Genomic DNA, 17,457 nt, shown 5'->3' with positions numbered 1-17,457 from the left:
AAAAGAGGGGAGGGGGAGAAAGAGAGAGATGTGTGCGTGAGGGGAAGAGAAGGATGTGTGGCGGCACGTGCTTCTCTCTCTCTCATTGTCAATTCAGAGCGAGACCGGGAGGCGGGGCGGGCGGGCTTCCGGGCGAGGGAGAACTTTTATCCCTTTTGTGAGCGCGCGCGCGCGCACTTGACGCGTCGTGAGAGTTCCATGCCGCCTTGTTTCCTGCCGACGGTTCCGTTCTCCACACATACATACACACCCCGCCCCTCCTGCCGCCCTTCACTTCCTCCTCTTTAGGGCGCATGCTCGGCGATGTACCTTACGTGACTGTCCCTCTCCGCCGCGCGCCCTTGCCGTTTGTCCGCTCTCTAGGGAGGGAGGGAGGGGTATCGGCCGCGCGCCCAATGTGGGAGCCTAACGCACGCGCACGCGCGCTCCTTCCCCCTCTCCCTCTAGATACGGGAGCCTAGCACGCGCGCTGTTGTTATTGGTGCTGCCGACTGACTGGCTGGCTGCTGGCTGGCTGGGCTGGCGGCGGCGGCGGCTGTTGGTTGGGCTGGCGGGGTGGGGGGAGGAGGAGGCGAGGGAGGAGGAGGAGGAGGAGAGCAGGGCGGCTCAGTCAGTCAAGTCAGCCAGCCAGCCAGCCAGCCGGGCGAGAGAGAGAGTGAGCGAGAGAGCGAGTTCTTTAAAGATGGCCGGGGCGGCGGCGGCTACGGCAACAACGGCAGCAACAACAACAACAACGGCGGCGACGACCCCCGTGTACTGCGTGTGCCGGGAGCCTTACGATGTGAGCCGCTTCATGATCGAGTGCGACATATGCAAGGACTGGTTCCATGGCAGGTAAAACACGCGAGGGGGCAGCGAGGAGGAGGAGGAGGGGGCCCGGGTCTCCTCACGGGAAAACAACAACAAAACAGTGAAGTGTGTGAGGGGGAGCATTATTCAGAGGGGGGGAGACCCTGAGGGCCGTGAGGGAAGGGGGCGGCCGGGGGGCGAAACAAACAGAAGGACAATGAGGCGGGGAGAGAGAGAGAGAGGCGGTGTGTGCGCGCCGCGATGCGTGTCTGCGGGAGAGCTGTGTGAACGGGGCTTTTCGGCGTACCAGGAAGCGGCGTCGGGCAGCCGCCGGCGCTCCTCGGTTCCCTTCTCTCTCTCTCTCTCCCCACCCCCTTCTCCAAACAGTGTTATATAAGGGACTCCTTGGCCGAGCTTGAGGGGCTCTTCTGAGGAGTTTGGCGGGACGAGAGGTGCCCGGAAAGTTGAGTTGCTTTTATTATTATTCGCATTGTTCGAAGCGCGTCGCGGCTGAGGTGCCTTTTTGTGTGTGCGCGCGTGTTTTTATGCGTGTTCATCTCGCCGTCCCGTCCGCTTCCTGGGCTCGTGCTTCCCCCGGCCAGAGAGTTGCGTGCGCCTCGCGGACGCTTTTCTGACGTTGCGCTCGCGTGAGTGTCCGGGTTGGTGTTTTCCCCCTTCCTCCTTTTTTCCTTTGCACAGGGAGGTTGGGTCAGTTATGTTGGGAAAGTGCGAGCTCCGAAGAGGAGGCCACGCCGGCGCCGCGGCACTAGCTGCAGCCTCCCCTCAGCTGCGAAGGGAGGAGGTGGGGTGGCTGGGTGGGTATCCATGGGCATTTAAACAAAGGAGCAAGTTTCGGGGCTGCCGCGGCGGCGCGAGTGGCTCTCTTTCGGCCGCCCTTTGATCTCCCAGCTGGCCGGAGGCTGGATGGCGACTGAAGTTCGGAGGAAGGGGCATCGATCTGGGAGAATATTTGTCCGAGCTGCCCCTGCTGCCGCGGCTGCGGAGGGGAAGTGCGCTTTGATTGACAACAGGACATTTAAATACCCCCCATTTAACAAAAACAGAGTCACGATGGAGCTGGCGAGACAGCCTCATCTCCCTCTGCTGGCTTCCGAAGGGAAGCTAATTTAAAGGGACATGGTTCATGCTTCAGATCGTGCCCGGATCAGAGAGACATATACTCCCTCTCTGGTTTGTTTGGGTTTTTTTAATCTTTCTTGTTTTTAAAGGAGACAGATAACACAGAGAGAAGGTCTGTAACTGTCCTCGAGGGTCGAGCCGCACGCGCGGTGATTATTGCGAATACATTGTTCACATTTAGAAGCTAGGCTGGCTCGCCGTCTACAAAGTGCACCTGCCTGCCATTGCAGGTGCACATGTGGTTCTGTATTCGTCTCTGAATAGATTCCGTGTGTTCCGTGACAGTGGGGCTATTATAGATTTAAGTGTTTTACGGAGGAGCCTGACAATATCCTGGTGCATTGCTGCAAATGTAAGCATCAGTGTTTTAATTCAGAAAACTGCAAAACTAAAAAAGGAAACAAGCTTCTATTGTTGCTAAATTTCTGTGAGTATATTGAACAAAGCATTTATTTTTTTCTGAATTACTTCCAAATTCCTAAGCCTACAGCAGTGAAATAGTTATGTAATCAGTCTTTTGGTTGTGTTAAAGAGAACATTGCTGGAATAGTCTGTAGAAGTCCTATTAAACAGTAGGAGAATTTGAACTGATATTTGAAGTTGTGATTTTAAAAAAATCCCTTTGAAATCTGTTACAAAATATTGATCCATGCTTTTAAAAGTTAGGTGAGCTTAAAGTGGCAAAAAGGCAGGGGAATGGGTTGGGCAGTAGCAAACTAATGCATTAGGACAGAAAAAATGATAAGGTGGATGTAGAAGTGTACTATATGGTAGCATTCTAATTTCTTTTATTTATAAGTGTGCAACCAGCTAAAAGTTATTCCTAAGAAAATGATTTCTTGTGGAAAAGAGGGAAAACAAAGATCTAGTCTCTAATGTTTATCTAGGTAAGTCCCATTGAACTCTGTGACTTACTTCTGAGTAGGTATTCATAGGATTGTGCTGTCAAATAATTGTGCTTCTGCATATGGCTTGGCTCCTGAAATCCAAATTACTTGGCAACTGAACTATAAACAGATTTGCTATTGCTATAGCGCCCGGCAGTATCCCACAAGGAAGATAATAAACAAAACATCACAATTTTGCTAAATATAGACTGTCACAGATACATTATTGCTGGCTGTTTGATCCTTTTCCTGATAATTTATCTTAATTTTTAAAATAACCCCCTGAATTGTCACTTTTGCAGTGCAATACTTTAAAGATTACTCTGAAGTAACTCCAGTTGGGGCTTATTTACAAGAGTGTTCAGCATTGTGGCCTGTTTCTGGCCTCAAGATCTGTCTCCTAATTTACAGTTCAGAAAATATTAGTCTATGTGTAGTTAAATTATGTGTTCAGTTGCTATTTTCTTAATACTTTTTTCTAATTTGAAAGGAGCTGGAGTATTTCATTTTGCTTTGGATTTTAGTGTTCAGATGTTTTGTACTTGAGAGAGCTGGACACCTCAGCTTGTTTGCTTATGTTGTTGGATCAGTGAATATGTTTTTAAAGCATTGGCTCTAGTGGTTCTTACAAGATCCTGGACTGTTTTGAATCTTTTGTATGAGTTGTCCACTTGCATGGACCCTTTGTTTTCTGTCTTTTATAATGCAATACATCCAATAGAGATCAGAAGGCATCTTACAATCCTTAGCCTTTCTTAGGAGCTTCCTCTGAGTGGAATTTTAAATTCTTCTTGAAATCCATATGTACTGTATTCTTTTGAATACCACTTTGCATGTATGGAATTTACATTAGGTTTGGCGCTTTCACATGATTTCTTTTAAAATCTGAGGTTTGATTTCTACTTGTAGCCATGCCCTATAGCAGGGACGGTTAACTCCTGAGACTGCAATCAACTCACAGAATAAACTGGCAGGTTGGCGGTTCAGGTCGAAGCTGTTGAGTGAGCTTTTTTAAGGGAGGAAAGTGCCGTTTTTTAGGGGTTCATGGCAAAGTTGTTGAGCTATTTTAGGGAGAAAGGGGGAAAGTGGCTCACCATAAGATTGCTAAGGAAACAATCAACATCACTATTATAACTCAGTCTGTCATTCTGGAGATCGTGCAACAATGGAGGGTGGGCCCAGGGGGCAGGGCCGGATTTTACCACCACTAAGGAAAGGGAGCCAAAAACCTCCCGGGGATATGCCAGTAGATAGCGATCAACCTGTTGGACATCCCTGCCCTATAGCATTTTAGCTGGTTGCACAAACCAGATGAATTGTCACTGAGTGACTTGTCCTATAGTTAGTTCTTTAAAGAGTTAACTGTAGTCATCTCCAGTTCCTGAATCTAAATCTGTTTTTAAACTTTAACACATTAATTATCTCTTTGAATGCCAGGTTAAGGACAGTACTTTTTATATAACTTGGCTATACAGTGGTACCTCAGGTTAAGTACTTAATTCGTTCCGGAGGTCCGTTCTTAACCTGAAACTGTTCTTAACCTGAAGCACCACTTTAGCTAATGGGGCCTCCTGCTGCCGCTGCGCCGCCAGAGCACGATTTCTGTTCTCATCCTGAAGCAAAGTTCTTAACCTGAAGCACTATTTCTGGGTTAGCAGAGTCTGTAACCTGAAGCGTATGTAACCCGAGGTACCACTGTAATACTTTTGCCCCATACAATACTTTTTTTACAAGCCAGAGGAGAATTAGACTTGTTTTAAATGTGACACTGGTAAATAACAATAACTTAAATATGCACTATTCTATATACCAGCTGGTGTATAGAACGCGGGTAGCACTGTGGGTTAAACCACAGAGCCTAGGACTTGCTGATCAGAAGGTTGGCGGTTCGAATCCCAGTGACGGGGTGAGCTCCCGTTGCTCAGTCCCTGCTCCTGCCAACCTAGCAGTTTGAAAGCATGTCAAAGTCCAAGTAGATAAATAGGTACCGCTCCGGCGGGAAGGTAAACGGTGTTTCCATGCACTGCTCTGGTTCTCCAGAAGCGGCTTAGTCATGCTAGCCACATGACCTGGAAGCTGTACGCCGGCTCCCTCGGCCAATAAAGCGAGATGAGCGCCGCAACCCCAGAGTCGGTCACGACTTTACCTAATGGTCAAGGGTCCCTTTACCTTTACCTTATATACCAGCTGTTTCATTTAAGCCAAATTACCTTCTTGCATTTGCTGCACTATAATGGCTAGAACAGAGTCGGTCATGACTGGACCTAATGGTCAGGGGTCCCTTTACCTTTACCTTAATGGCTAGAACCTGTGGCTCAAGTGGATACCATAGTAGCATGCTAAAGGGAATGCTGTGGCCATAGTCTGTCTTGATTTCAGTAAGGTTTCTGACAAAGTCTGACAGTATTCTTGCAGAGAAGCTGGTAAAATTTGGGCTGGATCAGGTAACTGCTTGAGTGACCAAACACATAAAGTGCTCACTGGTGGTTCCTCATCATCCTGGAGAAAAATGACAAGTGTGGTTCCACAGGGTTCTGTCATGGGCCCTTTTTTCAACATTTTTATAAACGACTTGGATGCAGGAATTGAGGGGATGCTCATAAAATTTGCAGATGGCACCAAGTTGGGAGGAGTGCCTAATGCTGCAGAAGACAGAATTAGGATCAAGATGACCATAACAGATTGGAGAACTGGGCCCAAGCTTACAAAATGAATTTCAGTAGGGACAAATAAAAGGTTCTGCACTTAAGCAGGAAGAACCAGCTGCACAAATATAGGGTGTGGGATCACTTGGCTTGCCAGTAGTTTGTAGGGATCTGACCAGGATTTAATGAGGATGAGCAGGGGTTAAATCCTGCTGCTTTGGCCAGCAAGAGAAGTGGCACATGTGGCTAAACTGAGCAGGATTTAACTACCGCATGAGCCAATATTGCTTAGTTTAGCTGCTGGGAACAGGCACATAGGTCAGTGCAGAATTAAATCCCAACCTTCCCATTGGCCAACAACTGACATCATCAGCCCATCAGAGTGATATAAGCTGATTGGTCAGTGGGCATGTTTTTGGACTTTATAGGCCAGACTGGACCCTCTAAAGGGCCAGTATTGGCCCACAGGCCACTATAAGACAAACAGCAGGTTTTTTCTCTCTCTAATGGTCTAGTCACTGTCTTCTCAATACTGTGACAGTTTTAGTTTTTTCGCTTTAAATAATTTTGAAATTTTCCATTTGTGTCAGATCACTGATAAAATCATGTAGCAGTTACTGGTTTTGTTACTGGCAAGAAAAGAGAAATATGTTTCTTTCATTCTTTAGCGTAGTCACATTGGTTATTCCCTACCCTGTACTGGCTAAGAGGCAGCACAGGTAAAAATGACAGGCAGAGTCACTTGATTAATGAAAAGGCTCTGGCTGACTCTGGTCTGCAGGGCTTGTTTACAGATTAGTGGCTGTGAGGCTAATTTATGCAGTCTTGCTATTTGAACCCAATTTTGCATGCCAGCTCTTCGAGAACATGTGTCTATGTATATGCATTCACATCTGCACATGTGTACAGTCAACTGCTGCTCCATGTATATCTAACTGCACATGCGGTGGTAGAAAAATACATGCCTCTACATTGAGGACACTGAGCAGTTTTTCTGTCTCTCCTGGGTTCATATCTTCCAGTTGTGCAGCAGGCCAATAGCATAAAATTCTGGCTAACCCTAGTGCTTGAAACAGATACTTGTATTTACCTGCTTGTCTGGTAGGTCAGGTAAGTGACAAGGAATTCCATACTGATGAATGAGTGGCCCAACAGAAAAGGAATGACTCTCTCAACCTTTCTCCACCAATCAACTTGGTTTTTGTTCTGGCCATTGAGGAAGGGAGGCACATTCATTCTCTGCTGGCCTGCTTGGTAAAAAGCATTTTTAAAAACTAGTCACTATTAGTAGTCCTCGGTTCTATGCTGTCATGGAAAATAGGGTTCCACTCCTCTGTAATGAATGTGGAAATACAGGCTACTAGCCTCTTAGCAGACTAGTAAAAAAAGTAGGCTAGTAATTCTTGTAGGCCTATTTACAAGGCAATCATGTCACTTTGTGACAGTTTTATGTAAAAAGTTTCCAAGGAATAAAATAATTAAATGCAGTTTCATTAGCAAAGTGTTATGTCAGTTAAGGATTAAGCCTTATCAGTTTTGCAACTACATCATTTGCATATTACTCTGAAGTAAGTTTCACTAAGTATGAAGGTGTTTACTTCCAAGTAAGTGTGCTTAGTATTGCAGCCTTAGAAGCTAATTTTGAACAGTGTGGATATCCTAGGCCAGATTCACAGAGATAGAAGTGTAATGACAGTTCTATTTCTAATTAATGTACATTAGCATTGTGTTGATTGTCATGTTGCTGATTGTTGTCCAGTACATCTACATCAGTACTGGAAACAATTTTTAAATGTCAAGAGAAGGTAGCAAATACTCTGATTTTTTAATAAACACTGGTTCTCTTTCTGGCATATTAAAACCAAGTTTATTTATGTTCTGTAAATAAATAGGACTGAATCCAGAGTAAAGGGTACCAATGCAGTTTCAGTTTAAATGTGCAAGTGCAGTAGAGCAAGTAATGCATAGTATTTTAAAAGATTACCTGGAAATAATTTACGGTCTTGTTGTCTTGGATAATAGTTCTGTACTTGCATATTTGCATTTCACATTTGCCTTTAACTGATAGTAGTTTCAGTTCTGTATCTTGCCAAGTGGTGGTGGGGAATACTTGACTTGTGTATGTTAAGCAACATGAAGTGGCTGTTACATAATTACAACTCTGGATAGTTGAATTGGTAGGGGGAGCTGTGTATATTATTGAAACTTGCTATGTTATTAAAACATGTGAGTAGTGTTTCTGTGGCAGTAAAGCAGGATTATTTTAAACGATAAGGCACTCTAATTTCCAACCTTCCCATCGTTTTAACGGTATTTAATGTATTGTTTAAAATATGCTTATGGAGTATTATATTTGAGAAATTCAGCTTTGGTTTTTGATTGCAGAAAATATTTGATAGTACTAATGCAAAAGAAAAAAATATAGCCTAAATGTTCAGCATGATACAGTGAGGGGGGAAAGTATTTGATCCCCTGCTAAATTTGCCCATTAGCCCTCTGACAAAGAAATGACCAGTCCATAATTTTAATGGTAGGTTTATTATAGCTGTGAGAGACAGAATAACAACAGGAAAACCTCCAGAAACCAAGAAGACAAAAGTCAGAGATTGATGTGCATTATAATGAGTGAAATAACTATTTGATCCCCTATAAACCAGCCAGATGTCAGGCTACCTGGTATCTTCACTATGTAACGAGCCGAGATTAGAAGCACCTGCTGTAAGGGAGAGGTCTTACCTGTAATCCCAGCTCATTACAGTACCTGTACAAAAGACACCTGTCGACAGAAGCAATCAATCCTGCAGATTCCAAAGTAGCCACCATGACCAAGACCAAAGAGCTGTCCAAGGATGTCAGGGACAAGATTGTAGACCTGCACAAGGCTGGACTGGGCTACAAGACTATTGCCAAGCAGCTTGACAATGACCCAAAACCCACGGCCAAGGCAACAAAGGAGTGGCTTAAGAAGAAGCACTTTAAAGTCTTGGAGTGGCCTAGCCAGCCTCTAGATCTTAATCCCATCGGAAATCTGTGGAGGGAGCTGAAGGTTCGAGTAGCTACACATCAGCCTCAAAATCTTACTGACTTGGAGAGGATCTGCAAAGAGGAGTGGGACAAAATACCTCCTGAGATATGTGCAAACCTGGTGGCCACCTACAAGAAACGTCTGACCTCTGTAATTGCCAACAAGGGTTTTGCCACCAAGTACTAAGTCATGTTTGGAAAGGAATCAAATACTTATTTCACTCATTATAATGCACATCAATCTTTGACTTTTGTCTTCTGGGTTTCTGGGGGTTTCCCTATTGTTATTCTGTCTCTCACAACTACAATATACCTACCATTAAAATTATGGAATGGTCATTTCTTCGTCAGAGGGCAAATGGGCAAATTTAGCAGGGGATCAAGTACTTTCCCTCCTTACTGTAGTATCTTGTAAAAGTGCTTTGTGGAGAGTGTTACAGAAATATATCATTGGTATAAATAAATCCCTGTGTAGCACTGATTTGTTTAATACAGTGTTTGCGTCAAAAGTGAATTAGTTCTGCTCAAGTTCATCTTGTCCAAAAAGGAGATAGTTCGGTTAAAGTTCACACTTTTACAAACTATCTTTTAAATACCTAGCCATGCAACTGCATACCATGATTTTGGCACTATATGAAGAAGCCTCTGGTTTTTTCTTCCTTCTGTATTGTCATTCCCTCATGGCCTCCATGGTTTGTGGCAAAACATAAGTTCGCCTTCCATTCAAATCAGCAAGCCATGCTTTGGAGCAGGAAGTTGGGGAGAAAAATGCAGTATACATGGGAGGAAGGGAGCCCAACTGTGGCTCATTCTGTGATGATTTATTTAGTGCAGGGGTCGGCAAGGTTTACCTCGCCTGGGCCGGTTCACTCCAGCAGCCTGTGGGCTGGATCGCAGATGCGCATGAGCGCACCTGCCTGCAATTTCCAGCGTCTGGAAATTGTGCAGACACAATTTCTGGCAACATGGAAGCGAGTCCCTGCGCCACGTTGCGCCGGTTTAGCGCAGTGTGTGGGGACTCGCCGAGTGGGTGGCTCGGTTCGGGGGCGGCTCGTGGGCCAGTTAAACGACCCGTGTGGGCCGCTTCTGGTTGCCTTAGGTTGCCGACCCCTGGTTTAGCGCCAAACCATGATTTGGTATTACATTTTGATGAAACCAGAATGTGGAGGCAAGAGATGCAGATCTTCAAATGCACGGTCATTGCCCAGTGCAGCATCCTTGGCTCACATTTGCTGTATGTAGAAGATATATATTCCCTTTGTTATGCATTACATTTCTCCTCTAGGGGACAAATATAAGCACAACTACTGCTGCAAAATAAAATTCCTTAGTGTAGTCTGCAGCATCTCATGTAACTCTTGAAAGTGTGCCTTCATTTCTTGGCAAAACTAGAGCAGGTACATTACTCTTCTGACAGTTTAGTACTGTCCAGGCTGATTCTTGAGGTTGTTAGTGTTACATCATACAGGTGACCACCATTGGTGTTGCATGATGTAGTTACCATATATTACAGTGAAATGTCAGCAGGACTGAATCCTTGGTGGCATGGTGTGACTGTGTGGCATTTTTCAACCCCTCCCTTCTATATTCACATATAGCACATTTTTTATTTACATGGTCTTGTGGCAGTCATTCATTTATTGAATTATTTTTCTTGAATTAATATTGGATCATGATATGGAAGTGTTAGAATCCTTTTTGAGCATTTTGGTCAACATAGCCTGGCAGAAATCTGTTGTCTAAATCTGGCAGCGTATTGTGCAGTTTAGATAAAATCTTATTTGGGGTATGTGTGACTAGCATGGAAATTGTTTCCAATTACCAAGTTAAGCAGACCCACATGTATACTCAACTTCTTTAGAAACTTTAATATGCTGGATGCAAAACTATGGAAAATGTAGTTACGCATTTTTATATGAAATTGTTTTAATTGTTAGATCGGTTTAAGATTTTACAGGAAATGATTAATAAATGGAATGAAAATAAATAACGGTAGTGAAAACTATTAGTAAAGTGTGTTGTTGTTGCAGATAAACTGCCCATGTGTGCGTGTTGATGGCGGTCATAGGAAATGTAGATGTGACAAAGGACATCGATTTCTTGCTCCCACCATTTCCTATAATAAGCCCACGTATTTAAAGCCCAGGATGCCTACCTGGAAAATGAGACATACATGAGCTACAGGCCACTTCCTCCAAGGATTGGGGAGAGAGCTTTTAAAAACTGGGCTGTCATTGCAGCTTTGTCCCTCCCACCATGGGGGGGGGGGCAGGTCAGATCTTCCTGTGCACGGCTCAGAGAAGTTGGCCACGAGCTCTGCCAACTTGTAAGTAGACAGACAGCATTAGTAAGTAGAATAGAAGTAATCAGAATTTGGGATCATCGGGCTACTTTTGCTTTGATTATTTTTACTGGATCTTAAAGAAGTTTCACAATCAAACTAGTGGAGTCTTTGTGGGTTTTCCAGTCTCAGGATTCAGGAATCATCATATGCCTAGATCACTTTGGGTTTCATGGTACTATTGGAGCTCTAAGACCAAAGAGTTGGTAAAGTTAGGATTCTGCTCTATTCTCAGGGAGGTGCTGAGGACTGGAGCACTGGCTTTACGTTCTGCATAAATTGCTAGGAATTGGCTGGAGGTGCCAGGGTCTAGGATCCCCAAGTCTCATTGTTAATTGGACATACCTTGTTTTCTCTCTTTCTGGGGCTGTAAGTTACCTTCAAAAGTGGGTGGTGCCAGAAACTACTGGATAGGAAAGCACTGTAGAGCTGTCAGATGGGCAGTATATAAGTAATAAATTGTTATTATTGTACAGCAGTGGGGACAGTAGGGGGACTGAAAAGGCTTATCTACAGTATTTACTGTGAACCCAATTTTGTGTCACAAAGTCTGTTTAAGAGGCAGACATTGCTGGAATTTGCAGTATTAGGACTTGCTCTCGAGTTCGAGGCTTATCAGTTATTTTACAGTTATTGCTTTATTGCAATGGCCTACAGGTCTCCGTTGAGAACTAGTTCTGTTTTAGACCAAATGTAGTTTCCAGAGCACCTGGTGGGTGACCACATGAAGGACTCAACTTGAAAGAGACCACTAGAATCCAGAAACCAGCACACCCCCTGCAATAATCAGTTTAACATATTTTATTTTTGATCTACATAGAAAACATAGATGTAATGGGAATCGTTTTAATGGTGTTCTGTGTGGTTCCTTATTGTTCTAATTTGCAGAGACTGCAAGCTAGGAAATTACAACACACTATTTAGACTTCACTGGTATCACTGATTATGTTAAAGTGTCTTCATTTATAATTTCTAATACAGTGGTACCTCTGGCTAAGTACTTAATTCGTTTTGGAGGTCTGTTCTTAACCTGAAACTGTTCTTAACCTGAAGCACCACTTTAGCTAATGGGGCCTCCTGCGGCTGTCGTGCCGCCAGAGCATGATTTCTGTTCTCATCCTGAAGCAAAGTTCTTAACCTGAAGCACTATTTCTGGGTTAGTGGAGTCTGTAACCTGAAGCATATGTAACCTGAGGTACCACTGTATTTTCTGACTACTTATATTATTGCCCTTATTGTTACTTAATATGCTTCATAGAGTCCTCTAATTTATGCAGCAGTAATGAGATGCATTACATATAAAACATGTCTTACAATCTTATGATGTGTATATATTGTTGACCAGCATTTAGATTATATTTCACATCAAAATTTTGAAAATAGTTTTTAATATAGAAAACTAGTATGAATAATTACCAATTGTTATGTAGGTTAAATCCGTTCATATTTTAAAACGCGAGCATCTGTTGAAAAATTGAGGAAAATGCTGTTCTAGTTTGTCTCCACCCCCTCAATTTTAACTTTTTAAATAAATCTTAAGTATTAAAGGACTTGACCTTGTGATATACTTAGGCTATGTTCACGAGATTAGTCAGCATTAGAAATCTAGAATACTTTTAGCTGCTCCCTATCAGAACCTTTGATGAAATGAATGAATGAGAAGTTTTATTTGTTTTATTTATTGATAAACAACAAATTCCAACAAATGTGTGAAACTAAGGAGTTAATGCTTCATGCATCAGAAGTGAGGCTAGTTCTCTAAAGCTCATGCCCCGATTTTTAAAAACTTTTTAACGTGCCACAGCCCTCTTTTGGCTCTCTTTGATAAACTAACATTTATATATACCAAGGCTCCATTTGAGAGAGCTTTTACACACTTGTAGCTGGAATATTATAGTAACTTCTAGCTTAGAATTCCCTGTCTGTGAAAATACTGATGTACAAATTGAAAATTAGATTGCAACAAAACTTTTTGCATAGTAGTTTAATAGATTTAATTAAATTGAAATATAATTTATCATACTAATATATTTTAGGCACTTCTTGATTTAATCTGAATGCCTCAATGCTTACATTTCAAGAGGTTAAAATTTATTGTATTGGTCCTGGCTTTTAAAGTTTTTTATTTTATTTTAAATCAGTCAGGCTGAGAAAAAGCTCTTTATCACAGGCTGTATGCCTACAAACGCAGTGAACCTCTGAAACTACAACCTGGCTTGAAGGCAAGCTCTGTTACCTGGTATGTTGCATGGTTGCGGTAACTGTTCCATGCTTACTGCTCCTTGCATTGTCCTTATGGTCAAAGTAGATGTTTTATATCAGTGTTAGCACAGCTTGTGCATCTCCCCATCAGGGGACATTAAAAACAGTGAGGTGAAACTGGAAACATGAGGCATAAGTCAGAATAAATTGAAACTAACTCATTTGAGTACATCAATATCAGTTATGACTGCTGACATCAAAATATGCCAAACGAATGTTTCATTATTTAGAAAATTTGTGTCTTCAGGTCTGCCTCATACTGGTACCAGTGGTTCTAAATAGATAGTGCTAGTTTTCCAGGTCATGAATGCTTTGAATGGAATTAATATTTAATCTCCATTAGTCTGGCATTAAGTAAAGTAGGCCTTTAAATTGGTGATTCTTGCGGAAAATGTTGAGTTCATTCTTGTTCAGCAGGGTATAATGCTGATGTTGCCACTAAAGCAAAAAGCTTCTACATGAAATCACTTCTACATTATTTTTAAAAGGCAACTAGAGTAGGAAAGTGTTATGAATTTTTAATACATTGTGGTATAAAATCTATTTATTTTCATCTAAAGCTGTTGGGTGACATACTGCAAGGAGGTTGCTAAGCTCACTTCATATACTTCATTCTTTTTACATGTTTTATTCACTTTTAAGGCTGTATAGAGAAGTGGGGAAGGGAAAGGATGTCATTCTGTGAACAAAAAATATATATCAAAGATTGGGACTGCTCCTGGCCTAGGTTGATCATAAACACAACACTTAATTTATATACAGAACTGTATTCTTCAGTTTATTAATGAATGTATATGTATTTCTGGTGAAGCACCTTGCTCTCTCCACCACTGTCAGGGGCTTAACCCTCTTTCCTCATGGAATTGGAACCTCTAAAGCAGGGGCAGGGAATCCAGATTATGCTGAAGTACAGCTGCCATCATCCCTGCCCTCTGGTAATGCTGGCTTTGGTTGATGGGAGTTGGAGTGAAATAATGCACGGGTTTCCCACCCCTCCTCTAAAAGGTAGTAGAAAACATGCTGGTAGTTGGGTTAGAGAGAGGGTTGTATAAGGGAAGAAGGTGTAAAAAAGCAGTATGGTGGAAGGAAAGTGAACATATGTTGCTGGTTTTTGTTACTACAGTGGAACCTCGGATGTTGAATGTCACTGTTGACGAATGTTTTGGCTTTCGAATGCCAATTCGAACAATTTTTGGAAGCCGGATGTGCCTTGTGGCTTCCTTTTTGAGTTTCCCTATTGTATTGAGGCTTCCGCTTTTAGCTTTCGAATGTTTAGGAAGCCAAACGGTCTTCTGGAATGGATTACGTTCGAAAACCGAGGTTCCATTGTATATACCATACCTTTGACAGAGACAGAAAGTAAGTGCTCGTTAGTTGTTTTATAAGTGCTGCTAAGTATATTTCATTGTTTCTGCCCTTGTGAAATGACCACATCAACCCATTTGTGGTGGTTTGCAGCAGAAAGTAGAAAGGATGTAACTTCTGTAGTCGTGAGTTTCCAGGCGAAAGGTAGTAAGAGCACTTCTGTGCTTTTACTGGGAAGTAGTTTTAGTAATTTTCATACAACACCTCCTAAGCTGAAAAGAACTTGAAATCCTCTCCAGGTGTAATGATTCCTTCCTTTCATTGCCACCAACTGATTAGCTAATTGGTGTTCTGTTGTTGCCAAGCCAGGAAGAAGGCACTTTACCATTTCCTTTTCTTCAGGCACAAGGCCTGCTTGTGGCAGTCGCCTGTGCTATTTGGTACAGGGAGGAGGGTTTCTATCTTGTGCTAGCCTTCCACTTTGAGAAGAGTATACTTTATCTAAAGGAGGATAAACTGGGGAGGGTGGGCAGAGAGAAGTACTAAGGTGCTTAATTAATTTGGTTAAGATAATATTGCCAATTAGTATAAGGAAAGCATCCAATAGTGTGTGATATGTCTTCAGTTAATTGGCACTATCCAGTCACACTATTTGCTTCTTAGTTACAGAAGTCTGAAGCTTTTTTTTAACACACACACACACACTCTCTCCCCCCCCCTCTCAATAGTTCCTTCTGTTTTAAAACTTGGCTTAATATACTCTTGCTTTGACCTCTAGTAATACTTACTGTCAACATAAAAACATAAAGAGCTAAGGAAGAAAGAAAGGCAATGTTTGTTTGCAGTTTTACAATCTAATGGAAAAACAGCTTGCTATGGAATACAATATACCTGTTTAATGGTGGTGTTCAGATTTGTTGAATAACGGGCTGCATTTTCTGCAATATTATCAAATAAAACTTTGCCACATGATTCTGTTATCTAGTCCTTATGATAATTTACCTACCTTACACTTTGATAAGTGAAAGATTTACGAGTTCTCTACAGTTTACTGACTATATAATTGAATTATAGGCATACAGGTCACTTGCAATTTACATCTGGTTCGCCAGAAGTGGCTTAGTTATGCTGGCCACATGACTCAGAAGCTGTCTACGGACAAACGGCGGCTCCCTCGGCCTATAGAGCAAGATGAGCACGCAACCCCAGAGTCGTCCGCGACTGGACCTAACGGTCAGGTGTACTTTTACATTGTGGGGATGGTGTGTATTCACAAAACCGCATATAGTTGAGCCCCCCCCCAACAATCCTTACCTTCTGGAGGTAGCATGCGATACAGGTCTTAACCCACAAGCAAGGTAGAAAAGGTTTTGACTCTCTGCCTTGCTTACTGGGTTCTGGGAGGCTCAAGAGGGAACAAGCTCAAGTTCTTTATTTAGTAGATGTATACCTTGTCCACCAGACTTTAGCCCCGCCGAAAGTCTAACAATAACATGCAGCACCACATAAAATAACATGGTTTGCTCTGTTTCATAATTGGATTTCATCTGTCACTTGCCTGCAGCCATTCCTTAAGGCTGCAGCAGAGAAGACAAGACAAAGGATGCAGGGTGCCTCCACTTGTGTAGCTGAGGCAGCAACTTTTGGTGTTTCCTTTCCTTGAACTTTTGCACCCCAGCTGGCGATGAGAAGAACTTGTAACTTGTCCTAAGGTTATATATGTAACTTTTGATAATTTTCCTTAAAAGGTGCAGTTGCAACTTAAGAGTTCCTGAATATTTTTTTTCTTCTTCTTTTAGTTGTGTCAGAGTAGAAGAGCACCATGCTGTTGACATTGATCTGTACCACTGTCCCAATTGTGCAGTTCTTCATGGACCCTCCTTGAGTAAGTAATGATTTAAGCAGTGATGCATGTTGTTGTTGTTGTTGTTTTTAAAAATAATAATTTAAACCTCACCTTTCAGTTCTTTTGGGGGCTTGCATGTATGAAAAACACAGATATAAAAGCAAAGCCATTAATTACACATGGCAGAAGGAAGCTTAGAATAGGCCAAATACTTGGTGAAATAAAGAGAGTGCACAAAAACCATAAGAGGAGGCCAACTGAGGAGAAAGTTCCCTAAGGAGGAAGCACCACATCTTTAGGTGCCATGGCCAAAAAGATTATTCCCCATGTCCCAAGTAACTGTACTTATGAAGCTCAACAGGGCATGGAACTATGTGTAAGATAACATGTGCAGTTTTGTGTGGGTGGAGATGGTACTGCAGAAATCCTGGTTGCAAATCATTTAGGTCTTTTATATATAACTACCGTATATATATAGAGGGATGCGGGTGGCGCTGTGGGTAAAAGCCTCAGCGCCTAGGGCTTGCCGATTGAAAGGTCGGCGGTTCGAATCCCCGCGGCGGGGTGCGCTCCTGTTGTTCGGTCCCAGCGCCTGCCAACCTAGCAGTTCGAAAGCACCCCCGGGTGCAAGTAGATAAATAGGGACCGCTTACCAGCGGGAAGGTAAACGGCTGGCCACGTGACCCGGAAGTGTCTCTGGACAGCGCTGGCCCCCGGCCTCTTAAGTGAGATGGGCGCACAACCCTAGAGTCTGTCAAGAGTGGCCCGTACGGTCAGGGGTACCTTCAGCGCAGATTAAACAAAACTGGAGTAATATCGTCGTACCTTGGATCTCAAATGCCTTGCAACTCGAACATTTTGGCTCCCAAACACAGCAAACCCGGAAGTGAGTGTTCCGGTTTGCGAACATTCTTTGGAACTCGAACGTCTGACATTGCTTTCGCGGCTTCCAATTGAGTGCAGGAAGCTCCTGCAGCCAATCGGAAGCTGCGCCTTGGTTGTCAAACATTTTTGGAAGTCGAATGGACTTCCAGAAGGGATTCTATTCGACAACCAAGGTACAACTGTATGCTAAAAAAACCAAAAAGAATTTTCAGCCATTCTGATTGCATTTTGTATTGGGAGCAATATGAGTTCTTTTCAAGGGTATTGTAGAATGCATTGCAGTCCAGATATAACAAAGGGAGGTGTGACAGTGGCCATATTTGTTTTATTGAG

At 42.9% G+C, this 17,457-nt stretch overlaps 1 protein-coding gene across 4 annotated transcripts in view; it reads left to right on the top strand.

Annotated features, from left to right (window-relative positions):
- The first annotated feature begins 576 nt into the window (after nt 1-576).
- The window catches only part of KDM7A (lysine demethylase 7A), a 46,586-nt gene continuing 29,705 nt past the window's right edge, over nt 577-17,457 (top strand). The window contains exons 1-2 of one of the 4 annotated variants that reach the window (XM_053404737.1): nt 577-834; nt 16,193-16,278. In XM_053404737.1, coding sequence (XP_053260712.1) covers nt 683-834; nt 16,193-16,278 — 238 coding nt within the window. In that variant the 5' untranslated portion in view covers nt 577-682. The remainder of the gene's footprint in view (nt 835-16,192; nt 16,279-17,457) is intronic. The other 3 variants (XM_053404735.1, XM_053404736.1, XM_053404738.1) reach the window with 3 other exon arrangements.

Source organism: Podarcis raffonei, chromosome 10, assembly GCF_027172205.1.
Source record: "Podarcis raffonei isolate rPodRaf1 chromosome 10, rPodRaf1.pri, whole genome shotgun sequence".
NCBI lineage: Eukaryota > Metazoa > Chordata > Lepidosauria > Squamata > Lacertidae > Podarcis > Podarcis raffonei.
Note: the sequence above shows the minus strand (reverse complement) of the source record. Positions and strands in the feature narration are given on the sequence as shown.